The following is a 23,676-nucleotide window of genomic DNA, read 5'->3' on the forward strand; positions in this document are numbered from 1 at the left end:
CAAACGGTGGAATAGGCAAAATATGATAACACAACAACTGATGGCAGTAGCTAACTAGCCGACTAACCTCTGTGGCTAGCAAGCAACCGTAAAGGGATTGCAAACGAGTTTGCATAACTCTAGCCAAGCAATTTTTTAAATTCTAAATATTAGTAAGCTGGGTTCATTTATGAGGCCAGCAAACACGTTCCTCACCGTATTTCCTCCAGCATTACAATGAAAAGGTTTATCTCGATCCCAAAACACGTTTTCTGGAGACTTGTGGGAGGAGTCCTGACCACCACCTGAAGTGGTCAAACAGATCTGAACACAATCAGACCACAAAGCGACTTTTCAATGCAATCTTCGTAGTCTGATAGCAGAAGTCTCATCTAAGTGTCAAGAGTAGACACGACCTGTGATCAGAATACTAAAGCTGAATGAACTGTCAAGTATAGACATGACATCAGCAGCGTCTCTAGACTAGAGCCGACTGCGAGCTGGAGTAGTTCGTTTCACGTCGCCCTCGGCCTGTGCCGCGAGAAATAATAATGCTTAATTTTCAGTAATTTCAAAGCTGTAATTTTTATGTAGCTTCTGACACCATAACACTCACACGATGGTGTCGCCTTCTTCCCACAAAGACAGCGTGGTGAAGAAGACGCAACAGCGCCTTTTCAACCTCAGGAGGCTGAAGAAATTTGGCTTGTCACCAAAAACACTCAACTTTTACAGATGCACAATCGAGATCATCCTGTCGGGCTGTATCGCCGCCTGGTACGGCAACTGCTCCGCCCACAACCGCAAGACTCTCCAGAGGGTAGTGAGGTCTGCACAACGCATCACCGGGGGCAAACTACCTGCCCTCCAGGATACCTACAGCACCCGATGTCACAGGAAGGCCAAAAAGATCATCATCGACAACAACCACCCGAGCCACTGCCTGTTCACCCCGCTATCATCCAGAAGGCGAGGTCAGTACAGGTGCATCAAAGCTGGGAACGAGAGACTGAAAAACAGCTTCTATCTCAAGGCCATCAGACTGTTAAACAGCCATCACTAACATTGAGTGGCTGCTGCCAACATACTGACTCATACTGATGTTTACATACCCTACATTTCTCATATGTATATACTGTACTCTATACCATCTACTGCATCTTGCCTATGCCGTTCAGCCATCGCTCATCCATATATTTATATGTACATATTCTTATTAATTCCTTTACACTTGTGTGTATAAGGTAGTTGTTGTGAAATTGTTAGATTACTTGTTAGATATTACTGCATGGTCGGAACTAGGAGCACAAGCATTTCGCTACACTCGCATTAACATCTGCTAACCATGTGTATGTGACCAATAACATTTGATTTGAGATGTAATCAATATGACTTGAGGCATATTGCAATCAAGATGATTTGATATTGTCATCATCCTTTATCATGCAGTTCAATTCTGGACTGGCCTCTTTCAGGGAAATCAAATCAGCAGCAAATGCATTATTGTGTATGTTGCAAATAGAGGAGTACATCTCTGGCTGTTTTATATAATCTGTGGGATTTTCAACTCGCATGCTTGTTACCTTCACCACCCACTCTGCACCCCCAGTATGATTCTCTTGAACTCTGATTGAATAACTTCAGACTGAACCTGTGTTTGAGGTGATATTCCAAACTAAAACCATGTAATGTAATCTCTCAAGCTGTCTGCTTGTTTTTAGAGGGGAGTGGGAGATAGAGGAGTGACCAATGCCTGGCCTGGCTCACATTGCTGGCACGTGGTCAAGTTCCCCGTTCATTGACATGGATGACTCCCTATGGGCCAGTCAGAACATAAAAACCACAGAACCAAGTCTTCATACAGCCAGTGTTCAGGCGCAAACACATCATGGGACTAACTTTCACTGAACAGGAGAGGATTTAAGGTAAATCAACTTTATTTGAATGTTATAGTGGCTTTGACATTTTTTCTGATGTCACACAAAATGTATCCATTTGGCAATTGAAAAATAGAGTGTGTGTGATAATCTTGGAAAAAAAGTTATTCATATCAAAGGGAATAATTAAAATGTGACATTATCATATAATTAGAGATACTTGAACAATTGTATTTAATCAGTATTACAAATTATGTCTCTGGGAAAGTTATTAGCCTCTTATTATTAGTGCAGGGTATATGAAAATAACCATACAGAGAATATTGTACTTTTTTCAACATTTCAGGAGCTGAACTGTACTCTGTTATGAACTCCTTTCACAAGTTTGACATATTGCCAGACTTGGTCACACAAGTTTTGATCACACTCTTACTTATAACATTCATTCATGGTATTCAACATTTTAAAAACAAATGATACATAAGACAGCAAAAGTATGTAAAGAAGAAAACAATCAACCGTTAGATTTTCTATACCCAATGTGATAATAGATTTTATATTTGGTGATGAATTGCAGCTACAAAATCCCCTCCAATTGTATTACTATAGTTTCAACGTACACCGAGTGTACAAAACATTAGGAACACCTGCTCTTTCCATGACTGACCAGGTTAAAGCTTTGATCCCTTATTGATGTCACTTGTTAAATCCACTTCAATCAGTGTAGATGAAGGGGAGGAGACGGGTTAAAGAAGGATTTTTATGCCTTGAGACAATTCAGACATGGACTGTGTGTAGTATGTGTGCCATTCAGAGGGTGAATGGGCAAGACAAAATAATTAAGTGCCTTTGAACCTGGTATGGTAGTAGGTGCCAGACGCACCGGTTTGAGTGTGTCAAGAACCTCAACGCTGCTGGGTTTTTCACCCTCAACTGTTTCCTGTGTGTATCAAGAATGGTCCACCACCCAAAGGACATCCAGCCAACTTAACACGACTGTGGGAAGCGTTGGATTCTGAGGGCAATTGGGTGTGCAACTCAATATTATGAAGGTGTTCCTAATGTTTTGTACACTGTCTATTTGGTGTGTTATTTATATATATATATGCAACATGTAAAGTGTCGATCACGTTTCATGAGCCGAAATAAAAAAATCCCAGAAATGTTCTATACGCACAAAAATCTTATTTCTCTAAAATGTTGTGCACAAATTTGTTTACATCCCTGTTAGTGAGCATTGTTCTTTGCCAAGATAAACCATCCACCTGATTAGGTGTGGCATATCAAGAAGTTGATTAAATGGCATGATCATTACACAGGTGCACCTTGTGCTGGGGACAGTAAAAGGCCACTTTAAAATGTGCAGTTTTGCCACACAATGCCACAGATGTCTCACACCCGGCTTCTTCACCTGAGGGGATGCTGAGGAGTATTTCTGTCTGTAATAAAGCCTTTTTGTGGGGGAAAACTCATTCTGATTGGCTGGGCCTGGCTCCCCTGGCCCACCTATGGCTGCACCCCTGCCCAGTCATGTGAAATCCATAGATTAGGGCCTAATTAATTTATTTCAATTGACTATTTCCTTATGAACTGTAACTCAGTAAAATCTTTGAAATGATTGTATGTTGCGTTTTTATATTTTTGTTCATTAGAAATATATTGCATACCTGTACAATACTTTCAGATTGAATCAAGGTAATGCAAATCAATCAAATCCACCGTATCATTACTGTTTCTCTACAATTTTTATATTTTCAAACACAAAATAGTTATTTTGTAATAAGGAAGACCTTAAAATATCTCCTGAGAGATTGCAGCAGCCAGTTGTTCACAATGCTATGTTATGTAATGCTCATTACTTTGCTATACAGCATGCGCTTCTGGTTGTATAGGCCAGCCCCTGTAGGGGAGTTTATCATGCACAGGGACCCTGGAGGGGGGAATATGGCCAACCCCAGAACCCCCAGAGCCCTCTAAAATAACCAACCACATGTTCTCCTCTGTCTCCTCCTTCATAACACTATTCAGATGGACTCCAGCCTGGAGCCTGCACAGAGGAGGACTATCCAATACATATTCTCAAAACAAAAAGGAATTCTCAAATGGGCCGTACAAATGTATTTCTTTTTTTACATTAGGCTGGCCCGGTGTTCACGCTCCAGGACAAAGCGACATAATGAAACGTGATTCTTACATCTGCTGTAGAGGGTTTGAAAAAAAAGAAAGTAAAAAAATACATACAGAAGGAAGACTGAGCTGTTTCACACACAGCTGTTATCACTAAAAGATTTAGCTGTCATCAGTGTCACGACTTCCACCGAAGGTGGCTCCTCTCCCTGTTCGGGCGGTGCTCGGCGGTCGTCGTCGCCGGCCTACTAGCTGCCACCGATCCCGTTTTCCTTTTCATTTAGTTCTGTTTGGTTTTACACACCTGTGTCTTGTTTTTCTGATTTCGGTGGGTTTATATTTCCCCGCTGCAGGTTAGGCTGTGTGCGGGATTATTTTGCTGTAGGCTACATGTAAGGAGTGCGTGCCTGCACCACGGGTGTTGTTTGTTTTTTGTACGGTATGTGTGTCGTTGTGCTTTCGGAACCGCCAAAATAAATCGTGGATTTTCCTGGAACCCTTCTGCTCTCCTGCTCCTGATTCCACACACCCCCTTCCATCGAGAGGCTTTGTTACAATCAGAATGTAATAAATTCAGTAGGCAAAATATTTAGTGGACTGAGAACACATCATTCTTCAGTTACCACATCCTCCCTGTGTCTCCTAACACCCTGCCCAGACCGGACGTGCGCCATCATACACAAATATATTTTTTCCCCCCACACCAAATGCGATCACGACACGCAGGTTGAAATATCAAAATAAACTCAACCAATTATATTAATTTGGGGACAGGTCGAAAAGCATTAAACATTTATGGCAATTTAGCTAGCTAGCTTTCAGTTGCTAGCTAATTTGTCCTGGGATATACATGAAAACGTGCTTACCTGAAATGCACAATGTCCTCTACTCCGACAATTAATCCACACATGAAACGGTTAACCGAATCATTTCTAGTCATCTCTCCTCCTTCCAGGCTTTTTCTTCTTTGGACTTTATATGGCGATTGGCATCTAACTTTCATAGGTGTATTACCAAGACCGACCAACATCAGTTCATCTTTCAATCACCCACGTGGGTATAACCAATGAGGAGATGGCACGTGGGTATCTGCTTCTATAAACCAATGAGGAGATGGGAGAGGCAGGACTTGCACCGTGTTCAGCGTCACAAATAGAACTGACTTCTATTTTAGCGCTTGGCAACGCAGACGCTCACTGGCGTGCACGAGCAGTGTGGTGCAATGATTGAATAACATGTATGTGTAAATTTATTTTGCAACGCTCACGCACATGACTCGAGTGGTGTGGTCAGCATGTAACATTAAGCAATTTATTACCATGCTTTCCAAAACAACTGTCTTGTTGTATTTTACAGTTACGGACTTATTGCAACTCTCTCATTTAAAATATTGCTGATTTTACATGATCTTCTTACAGGCCTTAGTGGGAGTTAGCTGTAAAAGCAATCACGGACCGAAAGTCCCCTGGCAACAACACTCTCTAACCTCTCAATGGCTACCAACTCATCGAAAGTGCCAATGAACAATTCTTCTTCCTGTGATTCCATCTCCCTCTCTCTGCATCAGAACAAGCTGATCCCAACCATCTTCAGTGTCATCTTTGACTTTGGTTTTGTGGGCAATGTCTTGGTGGTGTTCGTGTTGTGTCAAAAGTTCAACCGTAAAACAGTGGCCAACACCTACAGTGGGGGAAAAAATTATTTGATCCCCTGCTGATTTTGTATGTTTGCCCACTGACAAAGAAATGATCAGTCTATAATTTGAATGGTAGGTTGGTCCTGCCGTACATACCTACACGTACGCTACGGTCACAAGACGCAGGCCTCCTAATTGTCCCTAGAATTTCTAAGCAAATGGCTGGAGGTAGGGCTTTCTCCTATAGAGCTCTATTTTTATGGAATGGTCTGCCTACCAATGTGAGAGACGCAGACTCAGTCTCAACCTTTAAGTCTTTACTGAAGACCTATCTCTTCAGTAGGTCCTATGATTAAGTATAGTCTGGCCCAGGAGTGTGAAGGTGAACGGAAAGGCTGGAGCAACGAACCGCCCTTGCTGTCTCTGCCTTGCCGGTTCCCCTCTTTCCACTGGGATTCTCTGCCTCTAACCCTATTACAGGGGCTGAGTCACTGGCTTACTAGTGTTCTTCCATGCCGTCCATGGGAAGGGTGCGTCACTTGAGTGGGTTGAGTCACTGACGTGGTCTTCCTGTCTGGGTTGGCGCCCCCCCCCTTGGGTTGTGCCATGGCGGAGATCGTTGTGGGCTATACTCGGCCTTGTCTTAGGACGGTAAGTTGGTGGTTGGAGACATCCCTCTAGTGGTGTGGGGGCTGTGCTTTGGCAAAGTGGGTGGGGTTATATCCTACCTGTTTGGCCCTGTCCGGGGGTATCATCGGATGGGGCCACAGTGTCTTCTGATCCCTCCTGTCTCAGCCTCCAGTATTTATGCTGCAGTAGTTTGTGTCGGGGGGCAAGGGTCAGTCTGTTACATTTGGAGTATTTATCTTGTCTTATCCGGTGTCCTGTGTGAATTTAAATATGCTCTCTCTAATTCTCGCTTTCTGTCTTTCTCTCGGAGGACCTGAGCCCTAGGACCATGCCTCAGGACTACCTGGCATGATGACTCCTTGCTGTCCCCAGTCCACCTGGCCGTGCTGCTGCTCCAGTTTCAACTGTTCTGCCTGCGGCTATGGAACCCTGACCTGTTCACCGGACGTGCTTGTTGCACCCTCGACAACTACTATGATTATTATTATTTGACCATGCTGGTCATTTATTAACATTTTAACATCTTGACCATGTTCTGTTATAATATCCACCCTGCACAGCCAGAAGAGGACTGGCCACCCCTCATAGCCTGGTTCCTCTCTAGGTTTCTTCCTAGGTTTTTGGCATTTCTAGGGAGTTTTTCCTAGGGAGTTTTTCCTAGCCACCGTGCTTCTTTCACATGCATTGCTTGCTGTTTGGGGTTTTAGGCTGGGTTTCTGTACAGCACTTTGAGATATCAGCTGATGTACGAAGGGCTATATAAATAAATTTGATTTGTGGTTTATTTGAACAGTGAGAGACAGAATAACAACAAAAACTTCCAGAAAAACGCATGTCAAAAATGTTATGAAATGATTTGCATTTTAATGAGGGAAATAAGTATTTGACCCCTCTGCAAAACATGACTTAGTACTTGGTGGCAAAACCCTTGTTGGTAATCACAGAGGTCAGATGTTTCTTGTAGTTGGCCACCAGGTTTGCACACATCTCAGGAGGGATTTTGTCCCACTCCTCTTTGCAGATCTTCTTCAAGTCATTAAGGTTTCGAGGCTGACGTTTGGCAACGCGAACCTTCGGCTCCCTCCACAGATTTTCTATGGTATTAAGGTCTGGAGACTGGCTAGGCCACTCCAGGACCTTAATGTGCTTCTTCTTGAGCCACTCCTTTGTTGCCTTGGCCGTGTGTTTTGGGTCATTGTCATGCTGGAATACCCATCCACGACCCATTTTCAATGCCCTGGCTGAGGGAAGGAGGTTCTCACCCAAGATTTGATGGTACATGGCCCCGTCCATCGTCCCTTTGATGCGGTGAAGTTGTCCTGTCCCCTTAGCAGAAAAACACCCCCAAAGCATAATGTTTCCACCTCCATGTTTGACGGTGGAGATGTTGTTCTTGGGGTCATAGGCAGCATTCCTCCTCCTCCAAACACGGCAAGTTGAGTTGACGCCAAAGAGCTCCATTTTGCTCTCATCTCACCACAACACTTTCACCAGTTGTCCTCTGAATCATTCAGATGTTCATTAGCAAACTTCAGACGGGCATGTATATGTATTCTTGAGCAGGGGGAACTTGCGGGCGCTGCAGGATTTCAGTCCCTCACGGCGTAGTGTGTTACCAATTGTTTTCTTGGTGACTATGGTCCCAGCTGCCTTGAGATCATTGACAAGATCCTCCCGTGTAGTTCTAATCATCCTCACCGTTCTCATGATCATTGCAACCCCACGAGGTGAGATCTTGCATGGAGCCCCAGGCCGAGGGAGATTGACAGTTCTTTTGTGTTTCTTCCATTTGCGAATAATCGCACCAAATGTTGTCACCTTCTCACCAAGCTGCTTGGCGATGGTCTTGTAGCCCATTCCAGCCTTGTGTAGGTGTACAATCTTGTCCCTGACATCCTTGGAGAGCTCTTTGGTCTTGGCCATGGTGGAGAGTTTGGAATCTGATTGATTAATTGCTTCTGTGGACAGGTGTCTTTTTTACAGGTAACAAGCTGCGGTTAGGAGCACTCCCTTTAAGAGTGTGCTCCTAATCTCAGCTCGTTACCTGTATAAAAGACACCTGGGAGCCATAAATCTTTCTGATTGAGAGGGGGTCAAATTCTTATTTCCCTCATTAAAATGTAAATCAATTTATAACATTTTTGACATGCGTTTTTCTGGATATTTTTTATGTTATTCTGTCTCTCACTGTTCAAGTAAACCTACCATTAAAATTATAGATTGATACTTTCTTTGTCAGTGGGCAAACCCACAAAATCAGCAGGGGATCAAATACTTTTTTCCCCCACTGTACATTGTAAACTTGGCTCTCTCAGATCTTTTGTTCCTGATCAGCCTGCCTTTCTGGGCAGTCTACTACTCCGTTGACTACAACTCGGTGTTTGGTGGGCTGATGTGTAAGCTGTGTGGCAGCCTCCTCTCTCTGAACATCTACGCCAGCATTTACTTCATCACCTGTATAAGTGTGGACCGCTACAGAGCCATTGTCTATTCCCTCCAGTCTCAGTGCAGCAGGAACCTGTGTCGGGCTCGAGTGGTCAGCTGTGTGATCTGGACCATTGCTGGCCTCATGACCATCCCTACCATGGCCTTCAGAGACACCTACCACCTGGAGGACCTGGGGGTCACGGCATGTGCCCTCATAGATCCACCTACCCAGACAAACTGGTTCCCTGGCCTGGCCCTGACAAAGAACATCCTGGCCTTCTTGGTGCCCTTCACAGTCATCGCCAGCTATTACTGCTGCATCGGGAAGCACCTCCTGGGGGCACAGCCCAGCCTGGAAAAGAGCTCCAGCAACCTGGACCATGTGATGAAGATGGTAGTGGCTGTGGTGCTGGTCTTCTTTGTCTGCTGGTTCCCCTTGCACTTTCTGACCTTCATGGACGTCCTGAGCACCCTGGGGGTGATGCACAGCTGTTGGGTGCACCAGGCTATCATCACCCTGATGCCCTTCACCCTCTGCCTGGGCTTCTTCAACAGCGCCATCAACCCTGTACTCTACTGCTTTGTGGGGATCCACTTTCGGGAGCAGCTGTGGCGGCTGTACGAGGAGAAGGCTCCCAGGCTGTGTCAGAAGAGAGAGTCCATCAGGACCAGGCTTAGCTCCTTCTCCAGCAACATCAAAGATACAGGGCCACTGGAGACTCTGGGACAACACAGTAGGGACCCTAGTGGATCACCTGGCAGGACTATGAGAGGACTCTGCCTGTCAGATGTGCAACAGTTGACCCCAGACATCCAAGATCACCCCCAGGCCTAGTCTCCAGGGGACGTTGACCCCCCCTCGTCTACTCCTAATCAGGGACACCCTGTAGGCTGGACAGAGGGCATCTAAACATATATTTAAATGTAAATTTCACATCCCATGTGACCATGAAGCTCATGTTAGGGTGAAGGGATATTTCATTACAATCTACAGTATATGTGCTGGATAAACTGGCCAGGTTTTCTGAGATTCATAGGCCAGTGTGATACTAAGTGTGTGTGTGTGAAATAAACAACTATGTCCTTTTGTCCTAGTAAAAATAATGTGATGTGTATGTTATTTTATTGTATATACATAACAAAACTATATATGTCAATCAACACAGAGCCTTTGTCATGTTCGTCAAAAGGAGTACCAAGGCGCAGCGTGCGTAGAGTTCCACGTTTTAATAAATGAAACTCACCAAAACAAATACAGAAGCAAACGAAACGTGAAGTAATGGTGTGCTCACAGGCACAACCCAAAAACAAGATCCCACAACTAAAGGTTAGAAAAAAGGGCTGCCTAAGTATGATTCCTAATCAGAGACAACGATAGACAGCTGCCTCTGATTAGGAACCATACTCGGCTCAACACAAAGACATATAAACCATAGAAAGCCCACCCCACACCCTGACCTAACAACCTAGAGAAATAAACCGTCTCTCTCAGGTCAGGGCGTGACAGTACCCCCCCCCCCAAAGGTGCGGACTCCCGGCCGGAAACCTGAACCTATAGGGGAGGGTCCGGGTGGGCATCTATACTTGGCGGCGGCTCTGGTTCGGGACGTAGCCCCCACACCGCCCGCTGATCCCCCCCGCTTCTGTGTCGCCGGAGGAACCAGACCGTGGATCATCGCCGGAGGCTCTGAACTGCCGACCGCCGCTGAAGACTCCGGGCTGCGGGCCGCCGCTGAAGACTCCGGGCCATGGATTATCACTGGAGGCTTTGTGCCATGGATCATCACTGGAGGCTTCCTACGTGGAGCTGGAACCGGTCTCACCGGACTGGGGAGACGCACAGGAGACTGGGTACGTAAAGCAGGCACAGGGTATACTGGGCCGTGGAAGCGCACTGGAGGTCTGGAGCTTAGGGCTGGCACACCCCGTCCTGGCTGGATGGTTATTTTAGCCCAGCAAGGGTGGAGCGCTGGCACAGGACGAACTGGGCTGTGCTGGTGAACGGGGGGTACTGTGCGTAGAGCTGGCGCAGGATAACCTGGGCTGAAGAGACGCACTGGAGACCAGGAACGCTGAGCCGGCACACTTCTTCCTGGCTGACGGCCAACTCTAGCACGGCAACGGTGAAGAGCTTGCACCGAGCGCACCGGGCTGTGAGTGCGCACTGGCAACACAGTGCACATCACCGCATAACACGGTGCTTGCTCGGTCACTCGCTCCCCACTGTAAGCACGGAGAGTTGGCTCAGGTCTCAACCCCGACTTAGCCAATCTCCCCGTGTGCCCCCCCAAAAAAATATTTTTGGCGCTGCCTCTCGGGCTTCCGTTGTTGGGCTAGCTCCTCATAGCATCGCCGTTCCGCTTGCGCCGTCTCCACCTGCTTCCATGGCAGGGTCTTGTCCCCTGCCATTACCTCCTCCCAGGTCCAGAACTTCCTCCACTCTCTCTTCTCCCTAGCCCAGGATCCCTGCTCCTCCTGGGCACGCTGCTTGGTCCTTTGGTGGTGGGATCTTCTGTCACGTTCGTCAAAAGGAGTAGACCAAGGCGCAGCGTGCGTAGAGTTCCACATGTTTTAATAAATGAATCTCACCAAAACAAATACAGACGCAAACGAAACGTGAAGTAATGGTGTGCTCACAGGCACAACCCAAAAACAAGATCCCACAACTAAAGGTTAGAAAAAAGGGCTGCCTAAGTATGATTCCTAATCAGAGACAACGATAGACAGCTGCCTCTGATTAGGAACCATACTCGGCTCAACACAAAGACATATAAACCATAGAAAGCCCACCCCACACCCTGACCTAACAACCTAGAGAAATAAACCGTCTCTCTCAGGTCAGGGCGTGACAGCCTTCTAAACGGCAAGAAAAGTTACATGCAAACATCTACTGTAAACTGTATAATTTGTCTATCTTGAACCATAATTAACATTGTATTGTGTCAAATGTATAACCCTTATCTGGATACGCTATGAGTTATGTGTTCCAGACACTCTTCATTTGAATTTCATTGGGCTGTGACGATTATATAATTTTGTGTAACAATTAATTATCATGCAAATGATCATGATTCTTGTCATAAAACATTTTTTGGGACCTTGTTATGTATCATAACGCATCTTTGAAAAAAATATTGTAACACAGCTTTGGTGACCCCCGTCTCAAAAATGAATGGTTTTGACCACTCTGAACTTTTGGGTATGAAGCTTTCCCTCTTCATGTAAAAATGGAAAACTTCTATTGTGTAAACTATATCTACTTGAAAATGAAGTTGCATCCCCCTTCCCCTCTTAAAATAAATGTATGAAGATGATTATGGAGATTATTTATTTCTTTCACAGTTATTGTCCATAAATGTCAGTTACATGATTATACAGTGATTGTGCCAGCCCTAATAAGAATACAATGATTCATAATGATATAACTGTCTGGCTATCTTCTTGGTGTGAAAACGAAACCCCCGTTCAATTATTTAAAGCCATGCTCAAGTTGAACATACATGGGAAAGCCAGGGACTAGAGTTTGTATCACAGTGTAGCAATTTTAACATGCATTTCATTGTTTTCCATACAATCAAAACTAACCACTTTTTTCTCCTGACATTTGTTTTTGCAACCATCATAGAGACAATGAAGACACTGAGTAACAAGCATTGATATAGGCTCTGTTTTACTGCCACTCTGTGGCTGGGTTTGAGAAGCGCAGATGCAATGGAATTGTCTTCGATGATAATTCCATAGTTTTTGCTTCAAATTGTTATTTTAGTTATTAAAACTCATCCAGACCCATCATATCATCAGATAATATGAACATTATATGAAGATTACAATAAACAGAAAAGTTCAATGCAAATTAAGGTGACATGTAGGCATAACCTTAAAGGGATAGTTCACCCAAATTACAAAATGCAATCCATACTTTGGTTTAGTTTCCCTGGCAGTATCTATCAAGGGACAGATATTAGCATTTTTCTTGAATCATGTCCAAATCATCTGAAAGTATCTAAAATTGATTGTAAAGCTCAAAGTCACAGTAGATGATTTGAACATGATGTGTAAAAAATGATAATATCGGTCCCATGACTTGATTGGGATTGGTGCCACAATGCTAACAATTGCCAGGGAAACTAAACCAAAGCCTGGACTGTCATACTTTGTCCATTGACTGCTTACAGAGCAAGTTAACCAATATGTAATTTGGGTGAAGTATCCCTTTTAATATGACAACAGGCTGTGTGATCTTTTCTTTCCTCTCAGGAAATGATGATTTCCTATAGATGCTACCACACCATAAATACTACCATACTGAATATGTGTCAGTGCTATTGAAAGAGATGTCAAGTTTCAGTATCATAGAGCATGTTTCTGTTTACCACGGGGCTATCAGCAAGGCCACTACTGAGAGGATCCTGGGTGCAGTGGGGAGAGATGGGAGTTATCTACTCCGAGACAGTGAGAGTATGCCCAACACCTACTGCCTATGTGTTCTGTGAGTACCTCAACAGTATTGTTGATCCATTGTATGTTTTTGACCTAACATCATGTGACCATAAATATTTTAAACATGTAGGTTTAGTTATTGCCATTTTGATTGACTTATGCTATGAATTCACATTTGCATCAATGCTGTTTTGATGGAAATGTACTTAGAATACTAATTTCTCAGCAAGGCGGTGGATAACAATGTTACAGAATGAATCATCAGATGGATGATATGACATGCATATTTGTATGACACACACCTGTGTTTCCATCTTTCTGATTCATGCTCATACAGACTGGTTGTTCCATTTCATTTGTCTCCAATTTACACAGACTATAGAATACCATAAATACTGGACTGTAATGTACAGTACGATTAAACAAAAAATAACTCCGCATTGAAATGCTGTAATCATGTTTTTCTGCTATTTTCACGGAAAGATGCAAAGGTGTTGTCTATACCTACAGAGTTTTCCAAATCAATGAGGGGTCCTGGACAGTTGAGGTGAGTAAAGAGAAGAAACAGTAATGTTATCAATATCCATTGATTAATAGTAGATTACCGCATGGACACACATGAATTGCTACAATATACTGCACATTCACACACATTTTCTTACATTCTAATTATAGAAAGCACTTCCCTTAAGAAATGTGGCCTCAAAACACTAGATACAAAATTATAAAATGGTATTGTATTATTGATATTTAGTAGACCAACCAACCAGGAAAAAGTGCTTGCTTTTAATTGATTTAATTGATTTTTACTTGTTACAGGCTCTCATACATGCTAGATCAAACAATGATGCAATGATAAACAAAGTTAGGCCAGATGCTTGTGGCCCGGCCTACACCTAACGACTTAAAAAAAAAATACAGTACTAGTCAAAAGTTTGGACACGCCTACTCATTCAAGGGTTTTTCTTTATTTGTACTATTTTCTACATTGTAGAATAATAGTGAAGACATCAAAACTATGAAATAACACATATGGAATCATGTAGTAACCAAAAAAGTGTGCCAAAGAATGCCAAGAGTGTGCAAAGTTGTCATCAAGGCAAAGGGAGGCAACTTTGAAGAATCTCAAATATAAAATATATTTTGATTTGTTTAAAAATGTTTTGGTTACTACATGATTCCATATGTGTTATTTCATAGTTTTGATGTCTTCACTATTATTCTACAATGTAGAAAACAGTAAAAATAAAGAAAAACCATTGAATGAGTAGGTGTGTCCAAACTTTTGACTGGTACTGTATGAGCAAAAAATATGACATTTTATTTAGAATGGTAAGCCAGACAAAATTAAACGGGCCTATTTATATAATGAATATGAATTCGGAGGGCAGACATTATTAAATATTAAAGTATTAGACCTCTCTAAAGGCTTCAGTCATACAAAAGCTATACTTAAAACCAAACTGGTGCTCTAGCAGAATGGCTCACCCCGTGTTCAAGAATGGCCTTTTGCCCTTCGAGTGGCACAGTGGTCTAAGACACTGCATCTCAGTGCAAGAGGCGCCCTTCGAGTGGCACAGTGGTCTAAGACACTGCACCTCAGTGCAAGGGAGTCCCATAGTGCGGTGCACAATTGGCCCAGCGTCACCCGGGTAGGCAGTCATTGTAAATAAGAATTTGTTCTTAACTGACTTGCCTAGTTAAATAAAGGTAAAATATTTTTATTTTTTATGATATTACAGCCTCTCACTTTCGGTTATTTGAAAATGAAATCTCCAAAATATCACTATTTTTTTTAAAAGCCATAGAAAGTTGCTTGCAATTTCAGTTTAATCCACCAGAAAAGACAGAATAAATATTACAACAAATATTATGGTTAAACTCAAATATACAAATTGATAAAAAAAAACAGTACAGATTATAAAAATGTTCAGGCCTACTGTACATCTTACTGTAGAAAGTATTGTTGAAAAAAAGTCTAGGTTGGAACTATTGCTATTACAAGAAAATAAATACATTTTATTTTGAACTGGAATAAACTGATTAATCACATCACACAGATGTAGACCAGAACACACACACACACACACACACACACACACACACACACACACACACACACACACACACACACACACACACACACTATTCTGGGCTCAGTTTTTGACAGTGCAACCCTGTTTCTGTACTTGTTTTTTAAGTATGCCAGATCTGAGAACTCTGACTCTGATAGGTTTGTGGTGCCAAACTGGATCAGAACATCTACTGCTTTCTCAGTCATGCAGGAGACAGCTTCCTGCTGTAGATGAGCAACCCAGAATTGTGAGTGTCAATTTATTCCAGAATAATAATTATTACTTGTATTTTAACAGCAACAGTTCCAACCTAGACTTGTTTTTAACAGTAATTTCTACAGTAAGATGTACAGTAGGCCTGATAATGTTATATCTTCATCTGTACTGTTACTTAGGGTTGCACTATCAGTACAGTATCTAACTTGCTTTGGCTAACGTTAGCTAGCTATTAGCTGTGTACAAGGGGAATGTTTAAAAGAGAAAATCACATCTAGTCCTATGAGCGATAGTACTCCCTTATTTCTGACAACAATGCCTTGCTAGCTGACTTACTTTTCCACTGTCGAAGCACTGTTTCCTGAATCATTGTGCCCTGTTCTGAAATAACTCCCTGGGTTTACCGTCATGCTGTGGATGTTTGGTCAGGATTTGTCGTTTTAATTTGTTCGTTTTGAGAGACTCATTCCTAAGCACTTCCCTGCACCAAACACATTGTGGGCACTCGTTATTTCTCAAAGTTTGTATGAAACCAAGAGAGATAAAATCAAATATCACTGTATGAGTTCAGTCAGAACTGGTGGCTAGCTTGAGTCCATTTGTTGACAGCGGTGAGTGATGGCAGTTGAGTGAGTGGCTGACAGCGCTTCAGCGTGTGGGTTGCCGAGTGATCTTCAATAAAACTGAAGAAAAAATATGAGGTAAAACGCGAAGCACACGGGCATCTCCCTCCCACTTGCGCAGCAGCCAAACTGAGCTCAGACACGGCTGCTAAGCAGGTCCGCGACCCACTTTGCCATACAGATCGCAAAATAGTTGGGAAGAGATTTTCTATGTACCGATTCCATGACACATGGAATGAACTGATACACAAAATGACGCGCTCTTCAAAACGTAGTTTTTCAATTTAAATGATACAACATTTTTGCAATCAATAGAATATTATATATATTTATCAGTTTATATATCAGTTTTTCACAATTCTTTCATCACATTCCCATTGGGTCAGAAGTTTACATACACTCAATTAGTATTTGGTAGCATTGCCTTTAAATTGTTTAACTTGGGTCAAACGTTTCGGGTAGCCTTCCACAAGCTTCCCACAATAAGTTGGGTGAATTTTGGCCCATTCCTCCTGACAGAGCCGGCTGGTGTAACTGAGTCAGGTTTGTAGGCCTCCTTGCTCGCACACACACTTTTTCAGTTCTGCCCACAAATGTTCTATAGGGTTGAGGTCAGGGCTTTGTGATGGCCACTCCAGTACCTTGACTTTGTTGTACTTAAGCCATTTTGCCACAACTTTGGAAGTATGCTTGGGGTCATTGTCCATTTGGAAGACCGATTTGCGACCAAGCTTTAACTTCCTGACTGATGTCTTAAGATGTTGCTTCAATATATCCACATCATTTTCCTTCTTCATGCTGCCATCTATTTTGTGAAGTGCACCAGTCTCTCCTGCAGCAAAGCACCCCCACAACATGATGCTGCCACCCCCGTGCTTCACGGTTGGGATGGTGTTCTTCGGCTTGCAAGCCTCCCCCTTTTTCCTCCAAACATAACAATGGTCATTATGGGCAAACAGTTCTATTTTTGTTTCATCAGACCAGAGGACATTTCTCCAAAAAGTATGATCTTTGTCCCATGTGCAGTTGCAAACCGTAGTCTGGCTTTTTTATGGTGGTTTTGGAGCAGTGGCTTCTTCCTTGCTGAGCGGCCTTTCAGGTTATGTCGATATAGGACTCGTTTTACTGTGGATATAGATACTTTTGTACCTGTTTCCTCCAGCATCTTCACAAGGTCCTTTGTTGTTGTTCTGGGATTGATTTGTGAAACAGTGTAGGTTCCGTCCCTCTCTTCGCCCCAACCCGGGCTCGAACCAGGGACTCTTGCACACATCAACAACTGACACCCACGAAGCATCGTTACCCATCGCGCCACAAAAGCCGCGGCCCTTGCAACGCAAGGGGAAACCCTACTTCAAGTCTCAGAGCGAGTGACGTCACTGATTGAAATGCTATTAGCGCGCACCACCGCCAACTAACTAGCCATTTCACATCGGTTACATTTGCACTTTTTGCACCAAAGTACTTTCATCTCTAGGAGACAGAACGTGTCTCCTTCCTGAGCGGTATGATGGCTGCGTGGTCCCATGGTGTTTATACTTGCGTACCATTGTTTGTACAGATGAATGTGGTACCTTCAGGCGTTTGGAAATTGCTCCCAAGGATGAACCAGACTTGTGGAGGTATACCATTTTTATTCTGAGGTCTTGGCTAATTTCTTTTGATTTTCCCATGATGTCAAGCAAAGAGGCATTGAGTTAGAAGGTAGGCCTTGAAATACATCCACAGGTACACCTCCAATTGACTCAAATTATGTCAATTAGCCTATCAGAAGCTTCTAAAGCCAGGACATAATTTTCTGGAATTTTACAAGCTGTTTAAAGGCACAGTCAACTTAGTGTATGTAAACTTCTGACCCACTGGAATTGTGATACAGTGAATTATAAGTGAAATAATCTGTCTGTAAACAATTGTTGGAAAAATTATTTGTGTCATGCCCAAAGTAGATGTCCTAACCGAATTGCTAAAACTATAGTTTGTTAACAAGAAATTTGTGGAGTAGTTCAAAAACAAGTTTTAATGACTCCAACCTAAGTGTATGTAAACTTCCAACTTCAACTGTATATGACAGGTAAACAATTACAAATCATGTTCAATCTACTGAATTTACCACAGGTGAACTCCAAGTTGTAGAAACATCTCAAGGATGATCAATGGATACAGGATGCACCTGAATTTTGTGTCTCATAGCAAAGGGTCTGAATACTTATGTTAATAAAGTATTCCTGTTTTTTATTTTTAATACATTTGCAAACATTTTTAAAAACCTGTTTTTGACTTTGTCATTATAGGGTATTGTATGTAGATTGAGAATTTGTAACAAAATGTGGAAAAAGTAAAAAAGTTAAGGGGTCAGAATACTTTCCGAATGCGATGTAGGTTCAGAACTTTTGTGAAACTTTACAGCATAGTTGAAAATATATGACAAATAGAAATATAAACTGAGATGGGAGGGGTTGAGGGTAGTTGAAGGATGGGACTAAAAACAAACAAAGATAACTAATGTAAACTATATTGTGTCTGTAAAATGTATATAGTATATATAAGCTGGAAGTTGAAGCCTAAGTGTTGTTTTCCATTAGTTTACTCCAATTAGGGGAGGGGTGGTAGGGTTAGGGGAAAATAATAAAGGAAATATATATTTTAAATAATGTATTTATAAAAAGAATATGGGGGATTGGAAATTTTGCTGACAATTGGATTAATCTATTTGCAATATTAAAGCTGATCCACCCCTAAAAAAAAAGTTATGCCGGATAACCTGTTAGATTTGGATTTTGAAGCCTATTTTCAATGGCTTCAAGGTGAAATCTGGTGAAAATGGGCATAATGGAAATGATAGGTCAAATAAACTGACACTCTCAACAGAAAATGAGTGGATTATCAAACATAAACACTAAGACTATGGAATGGATGCATTAATAGTTACTTTTCAGAGTTAGTATGCAGTTGTGGCTTGTAGAACCACCATGGGCCCTTCTCAGATGACGTAGACACGCTGAGAAAACTACAGGAGACCCCACTGAACCAGGAGAGCTTTACCTCGTAAGAAACTGACTTTCTGGGCCAGTGATATTGAAACTGAAATGTAATTTTTAAGCAGCCAAATAGGATAGATTCTGACCAAATTTACTGAATATAAATATATTACTAATTCCATTATGTAAAAATGTAAATAATACGTAGCACGTTATCCAGCCTAACTATATGAATCACCCCATTGCATACCACCCTGCATCCCACTGCTGGCTTGCTTCTGAAGCTAAGCAGGGTTGGTCCTGGTCAGGCCCTGGATGGGAGACCAGATGCTGCTGGAAGTGGTGTTGGAGGGCCAGTAGGGGGCACTCTTTCCTTAGGTCTAAAAAAAAAAAAAATACCCCAGGGCAGTGATTGGGACACTACCCTGTGTAGGGTGCTGTCTTTCAGATGGGATGTTAAATGGGTGTTCTGACTCTCTGAGGACATTAAAGATCCCATGGCACTTATTGTAAGAGTAGGTGTGTTAACCCTGGTGTCCTGTCTAAATTCCCAATCTGGCCCTCATACATTTCTACATTTTAGTCATTTAGCAGACGCTCTTATCCAGAGCCACTTACAGTAGTGAATGCATACATTTCATACATTTTTTTCCCCCCGTACCATCATGGTCACCTAATAATCCCCATCTTACAATTGGCTCTTTCATCCCCCTCCTCTCCCCTGTAACTATTCCCCAGGTCGTTGCTGTAAATGAGAACATGTTCTCGGTAAAATAAAAATAAATTGTAGTTTGATCTAGCATGGATGACAGCATGTAGCAGCAAGCACCTTTTCCAGGTCGGCTGGTCTACTAATTACCTTATAGTTATTTTGGAAATAGGAAACTCTATCCTGACTTGACCTGAATGAACAGATAAGGCGTTTCTGTGTTTCAGACAAACCCTGGAGTACAGACACGATTATTCAGGAAGATAAGGAATCTGATAGCTGCCTTTGGTAATCCAAACCAGGGCCTGGAGATGCCCCTCCTCTATCCAGTTGAAAACCAACACACTGACCTGCAGTAGCAATGAGATGATGGCTCCTCTTCAAAGATACAAACTTTGACAACAATATATTTGAAGAACTGTGAAAAGATTCCAATTAAATAATTGATGTGTATTTGTATTTTGTTTAAATCACATTGTTTGATTAACTATTTTTTGCATTATGTCCAGTTCAATTTAAACCAGTGGTACTCATATTATTTCATGATACAATGAAATAAACATCAAAACATACGGACAAAGAATTTGCACATTTATTTATTAAAAGTCAAACCTTCAAAGTACCTTGTTTTGAACATGAACTTTCCACACCCAATATATTAATTTCTCATTATTTACACCCACTTCCTGGAGCACTCGCAGAAAATACATGCCTCTTGGTCAAAGCCCAGAGTAGAAAATGCAGTCAAGCAATAGTGTTTTCATACCATCAGTCTACATAGTATACCGTATATCACAAATGTATCTTGGCAATCTCATCATCTTCGCTCTCAGACTCTGTTACCCGACTAAGACAGTATCATCAATTTGACCACCAATGGGCAGAGCATTATCAATTATAGGGAGTACTATCAATTAATTTACCCAAAATATGTTATATATTATATCATATAGCCTACGTTTTATACAATTGATTTTTTTGCAATACATCCCAATGAGAATTAAAGTAAAAAACAACAGATAAGGTTGCACAGAATTACATATTGATGAACTTCACAGTATTAAAGTGAATATCAGAATATAGGGTGTTTGGCTTCGTCCAACAGCACTTCATGCTTTTGGTTCAGACTTTTCCACAGTGCTAAATGTTTCATTTCCATATGGGAAGCTTAGAAAACAAATGTCAGCACACAAACCATACACATCCCAATTACAAAATTACTTGACAACAATACAACCAAATTGTGTGTGTGGGTAATGCGTGAGGGTGGATGGCTGGACAACATTTTACTTTTTAAACCCCTCTTTTTCGGTTCCAAACATGTCATACTCTGATCAAAATAAATTAAATAATTAAAATGAATTCCCAGACTTGAAAGTCAGTCTTAGGAAATAAGGAGGTTTCTTAGATCTTTCAAAGGACTGAATAAACTATTGCTTTACTAAGGCTTGTTTAATTGGGGCTGTATTGAAAATATTTTAGCTGTTGTGAAGAAGGGGTAGCGGATGTCGAAGTTCCTCAGATCATTTCTGTGGAATACTCGACACAGAGGCATATAGCACTACTTACAGTCTTTCCACAGAGGAATAGGAATGACTAATACTGCAACACAATGTGACTTTGTTGCAGTAAATTAAGCACAGAAAAAAATTAAATGTGTAAATATTGAAACATTGTTTCCAATTCGTTTTATTTGTGGGAAACAGCTACTCTCTGTGTGCATTTCTTTTTGAAAAGTCCTCCCCCATATCCACTATATTTGACCTGTAACTGGTACACACTTAGGCTCTTGTAAGCCACCTAATGTGAATTTGTCCTCTTCTCTTGCTGCTTTTCAGCCTGTTATGATTTCCTGCTCCTGATGTAAAGTCTATATTTCTATCCACTATGTAAACTTGAAGTGTGCCTTGTCCTACATGTATGGACATTTTTTTTACAAGCTTATCACCTTTTTTTAACATGCAAACCATTGATTCTTACTAATTCATGACGTTTGGATTTCTCAGTGCCAATTTTTATTTATTTAAAGTTTATTTAACCAGGTAGGTCTTATTTAACCAATTGACTTGCTAGCTCAGATATTTCTATTACTGGGACACTTCTGTCTATCTAAACAGGGTATGGTAAGGATTGCCTTGTAATGGCATCAGAATAATTAAGGTACAATGAATGTAATACCTGTGAATTACAATATGATGAGGTATTTGCAGCATTTACACTATGATTTAGCACTTTGTATAGGCCACTATAGTCTGCCCTGCAAGCTCCACTCCATAAGGATTCTAGTCCAGTAGATCAATTATACAAATAATAACACTTTTCATGGTATGGAAAGATGCTTTTTGAATTGTCATCCTTCAAAGTTTTTTTAAGAGCAGAAAGGCACAAGCTCCACCCAGATAATACATTATATTTTACAATAAGCAATTTGTAAAAAATAAAATAATAATAATGTAAACTATACAGGTTTTCAGCATGAATACTTTTTCCCGTTGCTCTGTGTAACTCCAGTGATCACTTCTATTGATAGGATTAACAATTAATAATCAGTAACAACACATCAAGTTAAGCACTTGTATCTCGCTAAAGCACTTGCTATATACAATTTAATGTGTCTAAACACACACAATCTACTTCATTGTACCACCAGAGCTTCAAATACGCAGGAAGCAGCAATCCCCGATGCCAGTGAGTCTCGTAGTCACAAAAGAAGACTGTAGCTGTCACTACCATTTTCAAAAGATCAGAGAGATATGTACTGTATAAACTGAAATGAGAGAAATTCACAACACTGTTATACATACTATATGTATAAAGATGAATTATATGGTAATGAACTTGATATAGCGTCTCATCTCAGATTCAGCATATCTAACAGTTTACAAAGTAGGTCAAATTACAGAAGCTAGCTAAATCACTCAATGAAAGACAGTCAAGAGTTTCAAATGATCAACTCATTCTCAGAAAAAACTAAACAATCAAAACACAGGTGAAACAAAATACCATCATTTGTCACTTTTAATTGTCACTTTTAAAGGCAGTTGTCTTTTTCTTATTTTATCGTCATCATTCTAGAAAAAACGGTACAACAAATCATTGTATGTCTAAAAACAGACTGTCTTTGGTGAAGGGGAACCCACGGCAGTAGTGAAGCACGATGCCGCTGTTACCTCCTCCCTATTTCACTTTGCCTCATGAAGTGAATGTTGTTGGCACTGTCAGAGAGCTCCAGGTACTGCTCCACGGAGAGCACGAAGTAGCCATCGTAGCCGGGCACCTGTCCAGTGGAGAGCAGCTGCTGCCTCTCCCCCTCTGTCCAGAGCCTGGAGCCCTGCTCTCCTTCCTCCAGCCTCCTCTGCTCGATGACCCAGGCCTGCTCCACCGCCCTCTGCCGGGCCACCTCCAGAACATGCTCCCGCTCCTCTTCCTCTGTGGCACCGTAGCGGATGTTGAAGCACAGAGTCCCGTGCTGCATCTGGATGTCAGCGAAGCGCCTAGTCCTCCCACCCACCACTGTCGTCATCTGGGACACGGTCATGTTGATGCCGTTTTCCAGGACGCGACCCACTCCGGTGTGGCCGACCACTCCCAGGTCCCCCTCCAACAGGCCAGGCTTGATAAAGTAGTGAGTGTCCAGACCGCCCACCGTGAAGTGCAGGCCGGAGAGGTAGACCGCGTGGTTTAGGATTGCTGCCACACGTCGGCTGTCCTCGCTCGCCACCCCAATGATTTCGGTGGTGACGACATTATCTCTGATGGCAAACTTGACGCCCTTACCAAAGATGGAGGAGATGGCAGAGAAGCGGGGCCTCCGGCCATGCCACGCCCCCAGCTGGCCACTCACCTTACTCATAGGCAGCCGGTCCAGAGAGATGAAGTTCTTCAGGTGTTTCTGCAACTCACACTGGATACCCAACAGAACCTGGCAGACAAACACACATGGGGTGGTTATCTAATGA

General features: G+C 42.2%; 3 protein-coding genes across 9 annotated transcripts in view; 2 read left to right on the forward strand and 1 right to left on the reverse strand.

Annotated features, from left to right (window-relative positions):
* The first annotated feature begins 5,254 nt into the window (after nucleotides 1-5,254).
* LOC106568033 (type-2 angiotensin II receptor) lies at nucleotides 5,255-10,038 on the forward strand. The gene is made up of 3 exons (XM_014138038.2): nucleotides 5,255-5,266; nucleotides 5,428-5,663; nucleotides 8,539-10,038. Exons 1-3 carry the CDS (start codon nucleotides 5,255-5,257, stop codon nucleotides 9,509-9,511), a joined length of 1,221 nt encoding a protein of 406 aa, XP_013993513.1. The 3' UTR covers nucleotides 9,512-10,038.
* A 2,855-nt stretch (nucleotides 10,039-12,893) lies between these two features.
* On the forward strand, nucleotides 12,894-20,300 carry LOC106567801 (SH2 domain-containing protein 1A). 4 transcript variants are annotated; one of them, XR_006758373.1, is made up of 4 exons: nucleotides 12,894-13,165; nucleotides 13,600-13,663; nucleotides 15,350-15,438; nucleotides 19,945-20,139. XR_006758373.1 is itself a non-coding variant. In XM_045692310.1 (4 exons), the coding sequence occupies exons 1-4, from the start codon at nucleotides 13,036-13,038 to the stop codon at nucleotides 20,074-20,076; spliced, it is 447 nt and encodes a 148-aa protein (XP_045548266.1). In that variant the 5' UTR covers nucleotides 12,894-13,035; the 3' UTR covers nucleotides 20,077-20,300. The 4 variants fall into 4 exon arrangements, 3 of the variants coding, with proteins under 3 accessions (XP_045548266.1, XP_013993026.2, XP_045548267.1); XM_045692310.1 differs by having other exon boundaries at nucleotides 15,318-15,438; nucleotides 19,945-20,300; XM_014137551.2 differs by lacking the exon at nucleotides 15,350-15,438 and having other exon boundaries at nucleotides 19,945-20,300.
* tenm1 (teneurin transmembrane protein 1) overlaps nucleotides 20,291-23,676 on the reverse strand; it is a 232,381-nt gene continuing 228,995 nt past the window's right edge. For all 4 annotated transcript variants that reach the window (XM_014137549.2, XM_045692309.1, XM_014137548.2 and 1 more), the window contains exon 32: nucleotides 20,291-23,639. In XM_014137549.2, the coding sequence (XP_013993024.1) occupies nucleotides 22,884-23,639 (756 nt within the window). In that variant the 3' untranslated portion in view covers nucleotides 20,291-22,883. The remainder of the gene's footprint in view (nucleotides 23,640-23,676) is intronic.

Source organism: Salmo salar, chromosome ssa13 (assembly GCF_905237065.1).
Source record: "Salmo salar chromosome ssa13, Ssal_v3.1, whole genome shotgun sequence".
NCBI lineage: Eukaryota > Metazoa > Chordata > Actinopteri > Salmoniformes > Salmonidae > Salmo > Salmo salar.

What these genes read in the sequence shown, in the direction of transcription:
- LOC106567801 (XM_045692310.1), top strand. Translation starts at nt 13,036, where the DNA reads ATGTTTCTGTTTACCACGGGGCTATCAGCAAGGCCACTACTGAGAGGA. An exon ending in ACCTACTGCCTATGTGTTCT is followed by an intron (nt 13,166 to 13,599) that starts GTGAGTACCTCA and finishes TTTCACGGAAAG; the next exon opens with ATGCAAAGGTGTTGTCTATA. An exon ending in TAGATGAGCAACCCAGAATT is followed by an intron (nt 15,439 to 19,944) that starts GTGAGTGTCAAT and finishes TCTGTGTTTCAG; the next exon opens with ACAAACCCTGGAGTACAGAC.
- LOC106568033 (XM_014138038.2), top strand. An exon ending in CGTAAAACAGTGGCCAACAC is followed by an intron (nt 5,664 to 8,538) that starts CTACAGTGGGGG and finishes TTTTCCCCCACT; the next exon opens with GTACATTGTAAACTTGGCTC.